Raw genomic sequence first — 17039 nt, 5'->3', positions numbered from 1 at the left:
TACCTCTGAAGGTCTAAATAAAAGTGTAAGGAGTAAAAAGAATTTTTTTTTCTTGGAAAAGTAACTAAGTACAAGTATTCAATTTCAATAATACTCAATAAATCTATAAATACGTCAAAATAGTACTTAAGTGAAGTAACAATGTCCACCCCTGCTCTTTAATAATCAGATTTATTAGTAGGTGTATCAGTAATTAGTATTAATAAGCTTTATTGGCTGAGCGGAAGTTCACCACTGAATCCTCACAGCTCTGCTGCTTAGCGATTTAAACTGACCACGTGACCAGATTAGCTCCGCCTCCGACGCCGTAGTGAAACGCGTCCTCCTGTCAGCCAATCAGCGGCCGAGTTTGTCCCACGCGTGTATTGTTTAAACTGCTCCGAGCGAGCGCAGCACTCTGAGCCAAACCTGCACACGAAGCTATGGCGGCTGCCGTGTCCGTTAGCAGAGCTGCCGAAGAGGAGGCGTGCTGCGCCGGGGCAGGCGTCACCACCCGCCCGCTTTATGAACACTATGATCAGGCCAAGTCAGAAAACTGGGCCGCTGAAAAGCGCAGGGACTCGGAGGCGGATCCGCGCGATGAGGCGGCGGCGGCGGGGAGCGAGTGCGCGCGCAGGGCTGAGGACGCGCTCCCTGCACTCAGCCCCGAGCAGGTCGCCAGTCGGCTGGAGAGAACCCGAAGAGAGTTTTACAACCGCCGCAAAATCATCATTAAAAACCTCCCCGCTGATATCACCAACCAGGCGAGTAGCTCTCCCCCAGGGCAGGCGGGTTAATGTCGGTCTCTCTCCTGTCAGGAAACTGCAGTGAGTTAGCTCCACTAGCGCTAGCGCCTGAATGTGGAGGAGGAACGGCTGTGAAAGTTCATTTAAACTTTAAAACTTTAAAACAAGGTGATGTGTGATGGCTCCTCTGCTGGGACTAACATTTCAGACAAAATCTGTCCGCCCCTGATCGCGGAAACGCTCATGAGCCAGTGGAGTTTAGAGAATGTATCTGGAAGCTAAACTAGCTAACGTCCCGTAATAACCCGTGCGCGCGCCTGCTCATGGTTCGCTAACCCGTGCGCGCGCGCTGATTTACCCGGTGTTTGTGTCAGTCCTCACTGTTGCAGATTCGCTTTAAAGTTATATAAATAAAGTTTAAATATAAAAGCCGCGCTTTAAAGTTATATAAATAAAGTTTAAATATAAAAGCCGCGCTTTAAAGTTATATAAATAAAGTTTAAATATAAAAGCCGCGCGCGCGTCGCTACAGCAGGCGACATCTTGCAGGAAAACGCGCGACTGGTGTGGAATAGTGAGTGGTGCGCGTGCGCGCGCTTCGTCGTGAACGCGCCTCGGGGACGTGCACTGTGGTGGTGATAAAAGGCCAAAAGCGCTTTAACAACAAGTTTCAGCTCCTGTTAAAGGAAAGTGCTCGACTGAAGCAGTTTTTCCCCTCGACTTTTTTTTTTTTTTTATACACAAAGCCTTGACATCCGGTTTAGAGTACAAGTAAAATTAAAAATATGCTGTTTTATTTATTTTTTTTATAGCTTTATCACGATAAACCGACATTACAACACTGATTAAACCTGAGGCGGCGATTCTCAAAGGGAGCTCTGTTACTGTCTGTGTTACTGTCTGTGTTACTGTCTGTGTTACTGTCTGTCTCTAACTGTAACTTACTGTAACGGTTAGTGTGACTGTAACGGTTAGTGTAACGGTTAGTGTGACTGTAACGGTCAGTGTAACTGTGTGTAACGGTTAGTGTGACTGTAACGGTCAGTGTAACTGTGTGTAACGGTTAGTGTGACTGTAACTGTCAGTGTAACTGTGTGTAACGGTTAGTGTGACTGTAACGGTTAGTGTAACTGTGTGTAACGGTTAGTGTGACTGTAACGGTTAGTGTAACGGTTAGTGTGACTGTAACGGTTAGTGTGACTGTAACGGTTAGTGTGACTGTAACGGTTAGTGTAACGGTTAGTGTGACTGTAACTGTGTGTAACGGTTAGTGTTACTGTAACTGTCAGTGTAACTGTGTGTAACGGTTAGTGTTACTGTAACTGTCAGTGTAACTGTGTGTAACGGTTAGTGTGACTGTGTGTAACGGTTAGTGTGACTGTAACTGTCAGTGTAACTGTGTGTAACGGTTAGTGTGACTGTAACGGTTAGTGTGACTGTAACGGTTAGTGTGACTGTAACGGTTAGTGTGACTGTAACGGTTAGTGTGACTGTAACTGTGTGTAACGGTTAGTGTTACTGTAACTGTCAGTGTAACTGTGTGTAACGGTTAGTGTTACTGTAACTGTCAGTGTAACTGTGTGTAACGGTTAGTGTTACTGTAACTGTCAGTGTAACGGTTAGTGTAACTGTGTGTAACGGTTAGTGTGACTGTAACGGTCAGTGTAACTGTGTGTAACGGTTAGTGTGACTGTAACGGTCAGTGTAACTGTGTGTAACGGTTAGTGTGACTGTAACGGTTAGTGTAACTGTGTGTAACGGTTAGTGTGACTGTAACGGTCAGTGTAACTGTGTGTAACGGTTAGTGTGACTGTAACGGTTACTGTAACTGTGTGTAACGGTTAGTGTGACTGTAACGGTTACTGTAACTGTGTGTAACGGTTAGTGTGACTGTAACGGTTAGTGTAACTGTGTGTAACGGTTAGTGTGACTGTAACTGTCAGTGTAACTGTGTGTAACGGTTAGTGTGACTGTAACGGTTAGTGTTACTGTAACTGTGTGTAACGGTTAGTGTGACTGTAACGGTTAGTGTTACTGTAACTGTGTGTAACGGTTAGTGTGACTGTAACGGTTAGTGTCATAGTTCTGAGCTTATTTGAATGTTCAGTTGGATTTTAAAATTCTCACTGTTTATTTATAGTAAGCAACATAAATCCTGTTTTTATTTGAGCTTCATTCAACCAGCTTATAGCTTCTGTGGTGAATCCACCATCAGCTGCAAAGGAGGATCAGTGCTGGTCTTCTGGATTTATTTTTGTTGGCTCCTCCATGAAATACCGAATCAAAGTGAGCCATCAGATCACCGAGACCAGTGACGGTGGCTGCGCTACAGTTCAGATAATAATCAAGCACCTAGTACTGTTTAAAAAAAAAAAAAAAAAAAAAAGCTAGGCAAGCTGTAGTTTTGCGCAACCTGTTTATAAATTACACATTATATAGCCTACATGTGGGCACACTGAAAATTTAAAATGTTTCTAAAATTGGGCCTCATTCGTCAGTCTTTATAAATTTGTGTGTAAATGTTTGCGTAAGCCAAAGTGAACTAAAAATTTACAAAAGCTTCTGTAACACACGAGTATAAATCACACACAAAGTGCAAAGCATGAGTGTGTCTCAACTCATTTGCATTTAGTGACGCCCACAAAACTCCATAAAAGGTCAAGCTCACAGTGATCTGAACGCGTGAAATGACGAGGCAAAAGAACAGGAATTTCTCAGAGGCAGAAGTGGAAGTTACTTTGACTCGCATCTCTGCCAATAAAAAAAATATTATTTCAGCGTAACATCACCTGAAAAAGAGAAAAATCTGTAGCCAAATTCCAGAAAAGCTGAATTAGGTGTGAATAAGTGAGCTGATATAACAGCGTTTCTTTAGTCCTAGTTTATGGTTTTGTGTTGGCTTGTGTTCTTACATGTTTTTTTAAATACTTAATTTTGGTAAATGAGGCCCAGTGATTGTATGACAAAATTTCATGATATTATAAATGTAAAAAGTAAATTACAAAGGGTTAATAATAATCTGGCCTCCAAAATTTGGCAGTAGGCAGTTAAATGAGATGACAGTAAAGCTCATTTTAAATCAGATGCAGTAAGTGTGACACTCCTGTACATGCTAGTTCAAGCTAGGCGTCTTTGAAATTTATAATCTCTCTCTTTTTTTATATTCAGGAGGTACACGAGTTGTTAAGAAACTATGATCTGAAGTACTGCTTTGTGGACAAATACAAAGGAACAGGTAAGTCTTTTGTTCACACGCTGGTTGCTGGAACAGTTAACCACCACTTTCACTTAAACCAGCAGCTGCAGCGTCGTAGCCGAAAGTTAACTTAAGTTTATCCTTCAACTTCACATTTTCTTAGTAGAAAGGTTCGTTATAGAATAAGACTACTTTTTGCAAATTTTGAAATTTTGCATAAAATGATGAATGTTTCTTTTGTAATTGGATAAAATCGTATCTCCTTATTCTGGTTGTTATCAGTAAGAATTAGGTTTCGTACCGTTAGCATGCAGTAATTCCTAATGCTCACTTCGCTACGCATGGTTCGTGTTTCCTCGCAGCTTTCGTGACTCTGCTAAATGGCGAGCAGGCCCAGTGCGCGATCAAGGAGTTCCACCAGCAAGTACTGCGTGAGCGGGAGATCTCCGTGCAGCTGCAGCCCACAGACGCCCTGCTGTGCATCGCCAACCTCCCACGGGCCTTCACGCAGCAGCAGTTCGACGAGCTGGTGCGGCCTTTTGGCAACTTGGAGCGCTGCTTCTTGGTGCACAGCGCATGCACCGGCCACCCCAAGGGCTACGGCTTCGTGGAGTACATGAAGAAGGACTCGGCTGCCCGGGCCAAATCGGAGCTGTTGGGCAAACAGCTCGGCTCGCGCATGCTGTACGTGCACTGGACCGAGGTGGGGTCGCTGACGTACGCCACACTGCACTCGCGCTGCCTCTGCGTGGACCGACTGCCTGCCAGCCTGCTGACTGCTCAGGATCTGCTGAACACCCTGGCCGACATGCCAGAGCCCATCTTCTGCCAGGTTAGGAAGTAAAAAATATTCATTCAAAATATTTAAAAAAATAAAGTTCCTGTAAGGAATTCCAGCAGAGCTTCAGAATAACTTTTGTCGTAGGACTGGGTGGATTTTACTGACGAAGCTCACAAGTCAGAGAAACACTGCACTGATTAGCGTGGGAGTGTGCTGGGTGCTGACGCGTTCACCACGTTCATTAGCTCGGACCTGGACTCATCAGTCGATGCGGTCGTTTTACAGACTGTTGGACTTCTTTCCCCTTAACTTTGCGTCTTTTTTTTTTTTTTCTTTACTCCTTATTAACTGGTGCCAAGTTTCCTTAAAAGTGATTATGTATGTGAATGTTTTTACTGGCGCTAGCCTTCATAGTTAAGGATCGGTTCAGTTCAGGCACAGAGCGGGATTAGTCATTAGTGTTTCCCTTTGACACAAGTACGTTTTGAATTTTTGAACATTCGCAAAAAAGTGTGCAGGGTCGTCTACTGATGAAGTCGGAGTTTGAAACAACATTATTTTCGACCTCCGTGCATTTGAGCTATAAAGTGGGGGAAAACCACAGACGCCACTATGTTCGTCTTTTGCTAGCAACAAGCTAGCCAGCTAACTGTGATGAGTGATGTATATTTTCCTCCTCAGAACAGTGAACTGTAGAGTCAGTGTTAGATTTAATAAGGGAATGTGTCTGTGTGTTGATTTATCTAAAGCACTTGTATATACAGTGTAACTCATTTAAAGGTAAGAGGTGCTGCTGTGTTTACTGTTCATGCTGTGAGCGGCCATGTTGATTTGACATCACTTGCTGAACTCAGGGTTGAGGAGACCGTCCTGAGTTACCGAGGAGGAATTCTGAGTTGATGGGATGTTTTACTTTTTGACCTCCTTTAGTCGATTGCAGCGTGCTCTCTGTCCAGAACACTTCGTGGCATGAATTTGATTTTTGACCGCCTAAAGGTGACGGTTTGGAGGTGAGAGCAGACGGGTGTAAAGTTAAAGAAATGGACATACGAGCGACTTTCCGGAGCTGAACATCACGTGTGTGTTGTAGTGTGCAGTCAGTGTGTGTGTTTTGTGTCATTCAGTCTTCCGCACTGGATTACAACCCGTACACTGTGTTAACCCTCATACTGACCACCAGCGTTGGGTGTCGCGTGTTACTGAAATTAAATGACTTTTCCCCTGAAAACAAGTGCAGCAAGGGATTACTCTCCATTTTTATATGATTATACTGTATAGACTTTCAACAATTCTGTATAAAACTATATTGAATTTAAATCTTAATTTGTCATCTAAAGATAAAATGTTTTCTAATTTAACTCTGTAAATTCGTTAGCTGTAGGCTAGCGCACGTGCGCGTCAGTTCGCCTCAGGTGGCTGAGAAGTCGCTCAGGTTCGAGCATGTCGGCAGAAACGAGTGGCTGTTTTACTAAATGGAAACATTTCATTACTTTACATTTTTTTGACACATGTAGAGAAGAACATCACAGTAAAATGTAAGTTATGTCCTGGGGGAAAACACTATCGGCCTCTGAAGCACAGGTAACCTGCTGAAGCACCTGAAACGGCAGGTTAAGCCAGTTTATCTCATTAGTTTACATGTTTGTGTTGTTTTAATAAAGCTATGCTTAGCAGGCTAAACTATTCCATGTTTGACTCCACTGTAAGGAATTAAAAGAAGAGTTTTATTTCTATTGTCCATGGGGTCGATAGGGATTTTAAGAAGTAATTAGTGATGAATAATTCAATTACGTAATTTAAATACAATGTTGACGACGTAATTAGTCATTAATTACTTTTTTGATGTGACCTGGCCAACACTGCTGCTCACTAATACTCACCCTTTTCTCTGCTTCTCTGTAATTATGGTTTTCCCCGGTGTCAGATGGTCTGTAACCTTTGCCCTGCTTTCCCTGAGGCTGTCCTCAGTTTCTATGGCAATGAGCACTGATGGTTTGTATGGAGATGACCAGCTGACTGTGCTGAGTGCTGAGTGCTGTCAGTCAGCAGGCCCTCTGGCCCGCGGCTCTTTCTGGAATGGGAGAGAGCAGCTTGTCTTTTCATATGTCACAACACACACTGCAAACATGCGTGGCTTCATGCCTGCTACGATTGTTCTTCATTTGTGAACAGAAAATTGGAGTTGGTAGAGGGGAACATTTCCTCTCTTACTGAAATGAACCAGTTCTGTGGTCTCTACTTTATAGTTATATATATATATATATATTGCCTTGCCCTTGATGTGCCCAAATACGCAAATTATTCAATATGAATCATATGTTTTTCATTAAGATTAAGCAGTGATTATCACAAACAGTCACATTGGTCTGTTTAGTGTTTAACCTGAAAATGTTTAAAATCTGTTTAAAATAAATTTTAAAAAAGCTTTAATATTTTACACTTTTAAAGATTCAAACAGTCAAACTTTATCAAATCAGCCACCTGTTATTAAAAACAAACTGAGATATTATATAGCTGTATGGCCCAGCCCTAGCTTTCAAGGATTATTTGTGTATTTAGGGAATCTTATGTACTTAGTGTTTTTTTACAGCGCAGTGTCCCTATCTTAAGTGAAAATATCTTGAATCAAGGCAGATACGTAATTTTCCTATAAAAAGATTATAATAAATAAAATATAATATTGAACCTGTTTGTACACATTTTTACTAATTTCAAGCTTTTAATTCTATTGGCAGATCATTTTGCTTCTTTCTTCAGGGTGTCCCAAAAGTCTCCATACATAGCAGAAATTAACACTTTTTAGCAAAATCTAACTTTATTTTAAAAAAAATAAATAAATAAAATCCTCTAGATGATTTCTTTGTAAACACACACGGGGTCGTGTCTCCCAGCTTCAGCTCCCAGTTTGGCGACAGTGTGGTGTGTGATGTGCTCGCCATCGCAGCCTTGCTTCCTGATCCAGCCACGAGAATGAGTTCAATACCACCTTCTTTTGTCAAAGGCGTTCTTAAAGGATATCTGGGAAAAAATATATATAATATAAATTAAGTATGAAAAATTTTGGGAGACATTTTGCTAAAAAAGTGTTAATTTCCTCTGTGTATGGAGACTTTTGGGACTCGCTGTAGAAATAAGTGCTTAAAGAACAAGACTACTTCAAGGCTGATGTTAGTAAAAATGTCTAGAAATATGAGAACTGGTTTAATAATAATCTTATTCACTTTATTTTAAACTTTTAATACAAAATACCACATAAATTTGCCAATGTTCAAGATATTTTCATTTGTTTAGGATGTTTTTTGTTTTTGTTTGTTTTTGTTTTTTATAAAATACAGTGTACAGTGTCGTTTGCTGCCGTTGTTCACTATCTCATCAGAAGTGTGTGTGTGTGTATGTGTGTGTGTGTTCTCTCAGCTTGCTCAGGGACAAGATGGCAGTTTTCGGCGATTTGCCATTTTGGAGTACTCCACGGCAGAGATGGCTGAAGAGGTGCAGCGATTAACTGATGGAAGGCCTGTAGGTGGTAGCCATATTCGCGTGTCCTTCTGTGCTCCCGGGCCGCCGGGCAGGAGCATGCTGGCAGCGCTTATTGCCGCTCAGACTTTGGTATCGTCACTTTTGTAGTCTAATTCAGCATTTCAATTTTTCATTCTTTTATTGACACTCATGAGTATTTATTTATTTTTTTTAATACAGGCTATAAACAGAGGAAAGGGTCTCCTCCCTGAACCTAGTGCCATGCAAATACTTTCTAGTTTGAGCAACCCGGCGACCCTGAAAATGCTGCTGGCGCCTCTCAATCAGGGACACAAACAAGGTACTGACCCCGATGTGTGTTCTGTAGCTGAATATCTGCTCAGCATGTTAAAGCGTGTGAAGAACCTGTTGCAGTAAACTGGCCTGTGTGTGTGTGTGTGTGTGTGTGTGTGTGTGTGTGTGTGCAGGTCTGCTCGGCGCAGCCCCGGCGATGCCGCTGCTCACTAACCCCGCGCTCTCCGCCGCTCTGGTGCAGCTGCTGCTTCAGAACCAAGTCCAGCAGGTATTGAGCAGTGTTGAACACTTCTTCATATTTATTCATTTAAATTTGTTGCCTCTTGTGATCTGTGTTGCTCTTCTTATTAGTTTCATTAGTCCTTACTCTCCCATTCTCCCTAGCAAGCCTTTCTAGGAAACCCTCTTCTTTGGGCACAGGTTCTGCACAGTACAGAAAGCCGTCTGCCACCCTGTGTGAGTGGTGCTGTGTGAGTTTGTGGTGTGGCATACTAGGTAGAGACAGGGACAACTTGTACACAGCGAGGCCTGGTAGCTACAGAGTGGTGTATTGGATGTCATCAGCTGGTAACAGGTAGACATTTGTATGCCTTAATGAATTCACCTGGCCTGGATGTAGAGCCAGCTTCAGACCAAAGACACACCAGTTACCCCGGGCCTTACGTACGTCTTTATCCTGATTATATCCCTGAAGTGGAAGTGGAAAGACTCTTAAGACACGGATATATAAACTTGATCCCTCAAACCCCTTCAGGAAGAAAATCTGAACTGTATATAACACCTGGTTAAAGTGCAAGTTCTGTAATCCTCATCTGTAATGCCTTGAACTTCACCACATAACTTTGTTTTGTATATGTTTAACTTATTAAGTGATATAAAATAGCCGATGTGTTTTTGTGCACTGTAGCTTATAAATTATTCCCTCCTGTCTAATAGGATAATAACATCAGCTCGTCCATATAAACAGCGTGAAGCGCGATAATCCCAAAGTGGATTATTTTCATGTAAGCGTCTGTCGTGTGCTGTTCCCCTTATACCACAGCGATCTGATACGATGTTTAATTTATTAATGAACGACACGTCACACAACTTAACGGTTTAGAGTCAGATTTAAAGTTGTGGAATGACAGAGAAAAGTTAGTTTCTGTTCTCACTTGCATTATAGCAACAATAAACAGTCATTCCCTCACAGGCATCTCTCTCTCTTTCTCCCTTTCTCCCTTTCTCTCTCCCTTTCTCCTCCTTTCTCTCTCCCTCTCCCTTTCTCCTCCTTTCTCTCTCCCTCTCTCTCTCTCTCCCTTTCTCTCTCTCTCTCCCTCTCTCCCTTTCTCCTCCTTCTCTCTCTCTCTCTCTCTCTCTCTCTCTCTCTCCCCCTCCCCCTCCCTTTCTCCTCCTTTCTCTCCCTTTCTCTCTTTCCCCCTCCCTTTCTCCTCCTTTCTCTCTCCCTTTCTCCTCCTTTCTCTCTCCCTCTCCCTTTCTCCTCCTTTCTCTCTCTCTCTCTCTCTCTCTCTCTCTCTCCCTTTCTCTCTCTCTCTCTCTCTCCCTTTCTCCTCCTTTCTCTCTCTCTCTCTCTCTCTCTCTCTCCCCCTCCCCCTCCTTTCTCCTCCTTTCTCTCTCCTCTCTCCCTTTCTCTCTTTCCCCCTCCCTTTCTCCTCCTTTCTCTCTCCTCTCTCTCTCTCCCCCTCTCCCCCCTCCCTCCCTTTCTCCTCCTTTCTCTCCCCCGCTCTCCCTTTCTCTGCCTCTTTCCCTCCCCCTCTCTCTTCCTCTCTCACCCTCCCTCCCTCTCCTTTTTCATCCCCCTTTTCTTCACCCCTCTTATCATTTTACTGAGAAACCAGAAAGTGTAAACCCCTCTGTCCTGAAGACTTTCCCATGCTGGGAAAATTTACAAAGCTCTGGCACTGGAGACTCCTTCCATAAATGTCACCACATCGATTGTTTTTCTTTGTTGAGCACTTTTTTAAACGTTTTTGTTTCTATAGTAATACCTCATTAGAACCAGCACATTAATATTAATGTTCGTGTTAAGAGTTGTGCTGTTCAGCAAAAATAATGCAGACCTCTTGACCAATCAGATTCGAGAATTCAGTGGTGCACATAACTGCACATAACTGCACTTAACACAAAGCTGCGATCACAGCACCTAAACTGTTACTTATGCTTATTGCCCTGGTTAATTTGCAACATGCTCACAGGTATTAATGCAGTTTGTATGGCTTCAATGCATGTAGTTTATGATTGCTAAAGTGGGTGCTGTGTTTGTTGTGATTTTTTTTAAACACCAGCAGATATGCTTTCGTTTATTTCTTTTGCTGTGGCAGCCACGTTTTCCCCGTTGCTCTGTACATCAAGGAGCAGCACTGGGAGTTTGTGGTCGCGTGTAGTGAGCTAAGTTGCACAGCCGTGGGATTTAACCTGGCAGGATGCATGAAACAAATAGGAGTAAACAGAGGGTCTAAATCGGTGCTTCTCCTTTCCTGTGCTTCAGGCCAAGCACTAATGCATACCAAAGCTCATGATTTTAAATGACCTGAAACAATTTCTAAATCCAAGTCTCAATTTTCTGATCGTAGCTTCGTTTGTTGTTCGAGTGTTTGGTCAGCTTTGTTGCAGTGTAGTTTTGGTTTCTTGTTCTTTAGCCCATGCTATCTGTGCAGAGATGCTAATGTGGGTTTCTGTTTGTTTTTGTTCAGCAGGCTGGACTGCTCGGTGAAAACCCTCTGGCTGCTCTCCCTCTTCAACACGGCATTAACATGCTGGGAGATCTACCTCATGGTAACGGATTAACCACCACTTTGTATTATCTTTGGGCCTTATTTGGTCAGCATATCTTTATTTATTTATTTTTAACATTTTTTTATTCTGCTGCCTGGGCCAGTGGTGGTAATTCTCTCCGTTCTCTCTGATGCAGGTGCCATGGCTCCTGGCTTGGGCATGCAAACAGAGCCTTTAGGCCCCATAAAGCCCCCACCCCTGGGCCGGACACTAGGGAGGGAGCCAGAGTCCCCAGCCACACCGAATAGTTTTCCCACCAACCCTTCTCCTGCACTACAGGGCATGAGCGTCCCGCTCCTGGGGAGTGTGCTAGGAGGAGATGGATCCACACTGCCAACGGTGAGGGATTTTTCAGCTGTTAGCTTCATGGTCTTAATTACAGGGAGATATGTCGCCTATCCCATAGCTTGTTTTTATGTAGAGCGTCAGCACCGATGATTAAGCAGGATGTGTTACTGAATCAGTCTACTTCTGATGAGATGATTTATACCATTCATTAAAACTCTGTTGATTGGGTGGCGCATTTTGGAAGATTTTAACCGTTCACAGATAACTAGCATAGAGTAGAGCTCAGAACAGAACTGGCTGAAAAGGGAAACTAAAAAAGCACCATGTGCTCTGATCTTGGGTAGCTCTGCTGCTAACCTCAAATGTTAAATGAAGAGGATAATTTATAGTTTTCACCTTCTGTGGATTAATGGAACAAATTTTAACATATGAATATTATGTCTGTGGGAGTTTAAACTTAACTGAGCTAATTAATATTTAAACTGCATTTCAGTGCTTTAATAATCACCTGTACACTGTCAGTTTTTCAACATGATTACATAGGAATAGATGTAATTAATATAACACAGAGTTTGATTAAAAGCTTTTCATTGTTTCCCTTTTCTGTTTAGGCTTCTTTATTAGGAGAGCCACCCAAAGAAATCGGAGTGTCCCCGAACCCCTTTCTGAACGCGCCCAGTATATTCCCAGCCTCTGGTGAGTTGTCTGCCATATAGGTTTTCTTTCCTCCTGTGGTCCTTATGCTTTTTATTATAATCTAAATTTTGTGTGTGTGTGTGTGTAGTTGCCAACTCCAGGCCGCACCCGTACAGGAAGAGACCAATGCTAGGTGGCATGGCTAACCAGCGGCCCATCCCGAGCATCAACTCCAATTATAACCTGCGCTGCCAAGACTCGTACGAGTTCCCAGCAGTACACCAGGTTAGCATAACTTAGTTTATACTTGAATCTGATTGGTCAGGAGGTGTGCATGATTTCTGTATAACCACACAACTCGAACAGTGATTCCAGCTGTAAATGAACAATACATTTAGATTAACGTGCTCGTTCTAATACGTTATTGTTTACGGCTATAAAGTAAATGAGAACAGGAACTATCTTGTCTCTCAGACTTTCCACATCATTAAGATTTAACTATAAACTGTTGAAATGTGTGACGTGTCGTTCATTAATAAGTTAAACATAGTAATTGTTCGCAAATCACTGTGGTATAAGCGTAATAACACACTCCAGACCGTGCAGTTATATAAAAATAATCCACTTCGGAGAGGTAACAGTGACTCCATCACAGCACCCTGGTGTGGATTATTTTCTTATAACCACATTTATTATGTTATTTATTACCTGCTCTTTATATAAACCTTCTACAGGACCCCCTCTCTCACCTCTATGAGCAGCTGGAGACTCTGGACAGCACAGCACATCTGGCCTATGGAGCACAGGTATGGCTCTGCATGATTACTTCAGTCAGGAGCAATAATTGTTGAGGGGAAATTAGAAAGGACTACATAAAGTGATGCAAAGAACAACTGGTCTCTCACTGGCCTTCATTCTTGTTGCCAACACTGAAGCAATAGTTTGGTCTCAGATTAAATTTACCTTATTTTCCCCTTACTCTGAGTATATTCATTTAGCCGGGGCACATGTGGTGCTTATTTGCCTCTAGCCTCATGATTTCATTACACAGTTATAATGTTGCTAACGAGTCGGATCCCGTCTAGCATTGTGTAAACTGCTTAACTAAATCACACGATTGCCTTAAAAGACCTTGTTTATATGCAAATTCTATTAGAGCCAGTTTCATTTGAGCAGAATAGGACTGTATTTAAAAAAAAAAAAAAACAAAAAAAAAAACTGTAATCGTATCATCTGAGAAATCTAACACAAAATTCCACATTATATTTTTGGCCCAACCACCTGCCTGAGTCTGATCCTTACACACAGAGTTTCTGAACTACATGCGAGAGAGTAATTCTGGCTTTTTACGATTTTTAAAGTTAATAATGCATCATACTTAAGCAACAGAACAGTGTGTATGTGTGTGTGTGTTATAGTGAATAACATCACAGCTGTGACTCATATATAATTCATATGTTTTTGCTGAGCCTGTAAACTAGCAGCTAGTCTGTAAGTTTCATTAGCCACCTCCTCAGTATAACGGCTAATATAGTCATCATGTTTGGTAGGAAAAGGCCAACCCCTTCCCAGCCTCTGTGGAAAAGTTCCCTGCATCAAGCGAGGAAATTTATCCAACACACTGCTGAATATGATGAATGTGTTTGTCCACCATACAGCAAAATGAATAATTAAGCATGTTAAAAATAGAAGGTGGTAATTGACAAATGGTGACCCCTCATTTTGACCTCTGTGGTTAAAACTGCCAGAGCTGTAGTTTGTTCATCTACAGAAACTCAATGCACAGCTAAAATCATGATCAGTGAAATCAACCCTGGTGTGGTGTGATGGAGCCAGATGCAGAATATAATACAGCATCCTTTTTATCTGTTTATTAAATATATTAAGTGTTCTGGCACATCTTTTATGAGATGCAAGTGATAACAGGAACTATCAGAATGGCTATAAACACTTGTTCCTTTTCCAGCTTCTCCTTACAGAAGCTTCACCACATCAACGATCACGTGTTTTGGTTAAATAACAGGGTTTAATAACTGAGTTGCAGCAGGGGGCGCTATAGTCAGCTAAGGGCAAAGGCTAGCTTCTCCCAGTCAACTGTCATGGCAGACCACATGTCTCTTGCAGAGCTGGTTTGTCCATATAAACATATGTGATGTATCATCAGCTCTTCAGTCGGATGGAAATGTCTGGCAAGAAACTGTTCTGTTAGTTCTGACACACACAAAAAAAAAAAAACACACACCAGGAGAAACGGTGGAAGGATGTCTGTAGCAGGGATGCTGCGAGTGGCTGCGGCTGTCCTGATGTTTCAGTCAGCACAGCGGCGATGAGGAATATGTCGTAGTTTGGAAACTAATGTCTCATCACTCTTCGCAGCACTCGAGACACGGAGCCATCAGTGAGAGAACATCTCCCTTCGCTTACGCCTCTAGCCCTCCTGGCTCCTCCTACTTCAGCTTTGGTGCCCCTGGGACTGCGCCTTCCACCCAGCTCAATAAGGTACACTCCATCTCCAAAACTGCCTTCAGAGCTGCTGATAATGCGTGAGGAAAAACTGCACCTGCTTCCGATGCAGCACTCATTGACTCCTTGTCTATTGATTTTTGTTTTGCTGTTGAGCTGCCAATACCTTCAACCTTGTACCTCACTGTAAGGAGAAAGAAGCATGTAAATCATTAAAATCCTTCTTAAATGCTTCTTAGCCAAGGATATTTTTGTTGTAAATAGGTGCAGAAGTAATGGCTCCTCAGTGAAATGTGTTGGTGTATTTGTGTCTCTGTGTTTGACCAGGCTGTGGGAATGCCTCCCATGACTCACTCCAGTGTCTTCTCTGCTGCACCTGGAAGTGGAGCTAAGGTAGGTTAGCTTTCAGCGTCTGTGCAACACAGAACCACAAACTATTAATCCCTCAGGTAATGGCTTTATCTGCGCTCACGGACTCCCTTCATGTGCTTTAGACTCCTGTAGGAGGACAGAAGCGTCTCTTCTCACGGCTGATTCCGTCTCCAGAGCCCAGTCCGGAGGGTGGCTACGTGGGTCAGCATTCTCAGGGCCTCGGGGGTCACTATGCCGACTCCTACCTGAAACGGAAGCGCATATTTTAAACCCCTTGCTCATTGGTGCCGTTGTTGACCCCCGCTGGCTGTCAGTGAGGGACAGAGGTCGTTCCAGGATCCGGGAAACATCCTGTTAGCCTTTTCCATGCCAGTCAGTGGGAGTTTTGTTTGTGAATGATTTCAGTGCGTATGTAAATTATTTTATTTCCCCATTTTTAATTTTAAATTCTTTAATTTGCCTTTTTAAGTTTGCTCTTCCATTAACGCTAAGACCGCAGGTACCTCACTAAGGAAAAATCCCCCCCCCCCCCCCCTTTTTTTTTTTAATTTTTTTTTTTTTATTATAAAATCTTTATTTATTTTGTTCCTTCCCCCTTAATCAGACTCCCCTTTGATTATCTATTCTGTATATAGTTGAGTAGCATTCATGAATAGAGTCTTTCCTTTGGTCATGGTTCTTGGAAACCCTCTTGACGCATCTTGTGTGATAGTCTCAGGTCTACGTGTGATCCGTGTGCTTGTCGTCTGTCCCAGCAGCAGCAGTACCGGTAGCTGCTCTGTTCGTCTGTGTTCATTCCTTCACTCCTGCTGGACACCATGTTTGTTCTGTTTTTCTGTGTTAAGCCTGTCCCAGTCCCCTCCACATGTCCCCTTCCCACTCCCTCCATCACAAGTCCAGGTTTCCTGCACAAAGTGTTGTGTGTTGCACTTGGAGGATGTGAGTCACGTGAAATTTGCCTTCCTCATCCTGTCCTTTCCTCACCAGCCATTCGTTTTCTACAGTTCTGTAGTCTTACTTTGTCTCCCTTCTCCCCGGGTACTCTGCGTTCAGTCTGTAGTTTTGTCGTTACCCTCCCTGATCTCCACTCAGTACTCGCCCCCGTACCACCAGCAGAGGGAGCTGGTTAGCTTTTGAGGAAAAGTGCTTTATCTCATGTGCCTGCCTTTTTTTTTTCTTTTTTTTTTCATAATTTTTAATACTGGAACAACTGACAGTCTGGAGCAGGCCGGACCTGTGCTCAAACATGATGGTTCATGTTTTTTTTTTTTTTTTTTTTTTCCTTTTGAATAATTATTGCTGTTACTGCTGCAAGTGTGCCAACTCCATCTTGACTCCTGTGGGGGAGGAGTTCTCACTGACTAGAACATGGCTGGATTACGAGTAGCAGATCTGTGACTTGCTTAATCTGGCTGACATTTTGATTGTGGTAACTGAATATCTCCGGTGTGCTGCAATTCATGATGGAATCTGCAAATCTCTCTCGTGTCTAAACTCATGATGTGTTTTAGTGTAATCTCTCCCACACTCTCTATTTAACCTGTTTATTTGCTGTGTACATACCTGAGCTTGTATATTTCTTTGGAATTTTTGGCTCATATTACTTTTTTCTTTATCGAGTCTGTAATTAGATTGGAAATGCTGCTGTATTTTTTTTTTTTGTTTGTTTGTTTTTTTTTTTTTTGAGTGATATTGCAGCATCTTGTTTGAGGAGTTTGCATATGCTATATGGACTACTGCTGTATTGTAAAGAACCAAACGGACTTCATCTGTAAAATGACTGCTTAGCAAGTGCACCATCATTTGTACAGAGTTGCCATGTTTTTGTGACTTATATTTCAGCAAGTAAATGTTATTTATGTTCACTCCTCATTGTGTTCTTTATCTTTTACATCTGTAGTGTAGTCCAGCATTCGATACGCTTCCCACTTGTGGGTTTTTTTTTTTTTGGAGGAAACTTGTTAATAAGTCTTGGGGCAGTTGTTGGGGGTGTGTAAAAAAACATTCTACATTTTTGTAGGATGTTTTTATG

At 42.5% G+C, this 17039-nt stretch overlaps 1 protein-coding gene across 3 annotated transcripts; it reads left to right on the top strand.

The window, feature by feature from the left end:
• Window positions 1–138: 138 nt before the first annotated feature.
• Window positions 139–16872, top strand: raver1 (ribonucleoprotein, PTB-binding 1). 3 transcript variants are annotated; one of them, XM_053228390.1, is made up of 15 exons: window positions 139–743; window positions 3894–3960; window positions 4284–4753; window positions 8117–8308; window positions 8399–8519; window positions 8647–8741; window positions 8858–8929; window positions 11167–11248; window positions 11385–11587; window positions 12148–12232; window positions 12321–12457; window positions 12907–12978; window positions 14549–14671; window positions 14963–15028; window positions 15130–16872. In XM_053228390.1, exons 1-15 carry the CDS (start codon window positions 423–425, stop codon window positions 15274–15276), a joined length of 2253 nt encoding a protein of 750 aa, XP_053084365.1. In that variant the 5' UTR covers window positions 139–422; the 3' UTR covers window positions 15277–16872. The 3 variants fall into 3 exon arrangements, with proteins under 3 accessions (XP_053084365.1, XP_026785312.2, XP_026785311.2); XM_026929511.3 differs by lacking the exon at window positions 8858–8929 and having other exon boundaries at window positions 141–743; window positions 11170–11248; XM_026929510.3 differs by lacking the exon at window positions 8858–8929 and having other exon boundaries at window positions 142–743.
• The last annotated feature ends 167 nt before the right edge of the window (window positions 16873–17039 follow it).

Source organism: Pangasianodon hypophthalmus, chromosome 23 (assembly GCF_027358585.1).
Source record: "Pangasianodon hypophthalmus isolate fPanHyp1 chromosome 23, fPanHyp1.pri, whole genome shotgun sequence".
Taxonomy (NCBI): Eukaryota; Metazoa; Chordata; class Actinopteri; order Siluriformes; family Pangasiidae; genus Pangasianodon; species Pangasianodon hypophthalmus.
This window is presented reverse-complemented; position numbering and strand designations above follow the sequence as displayed.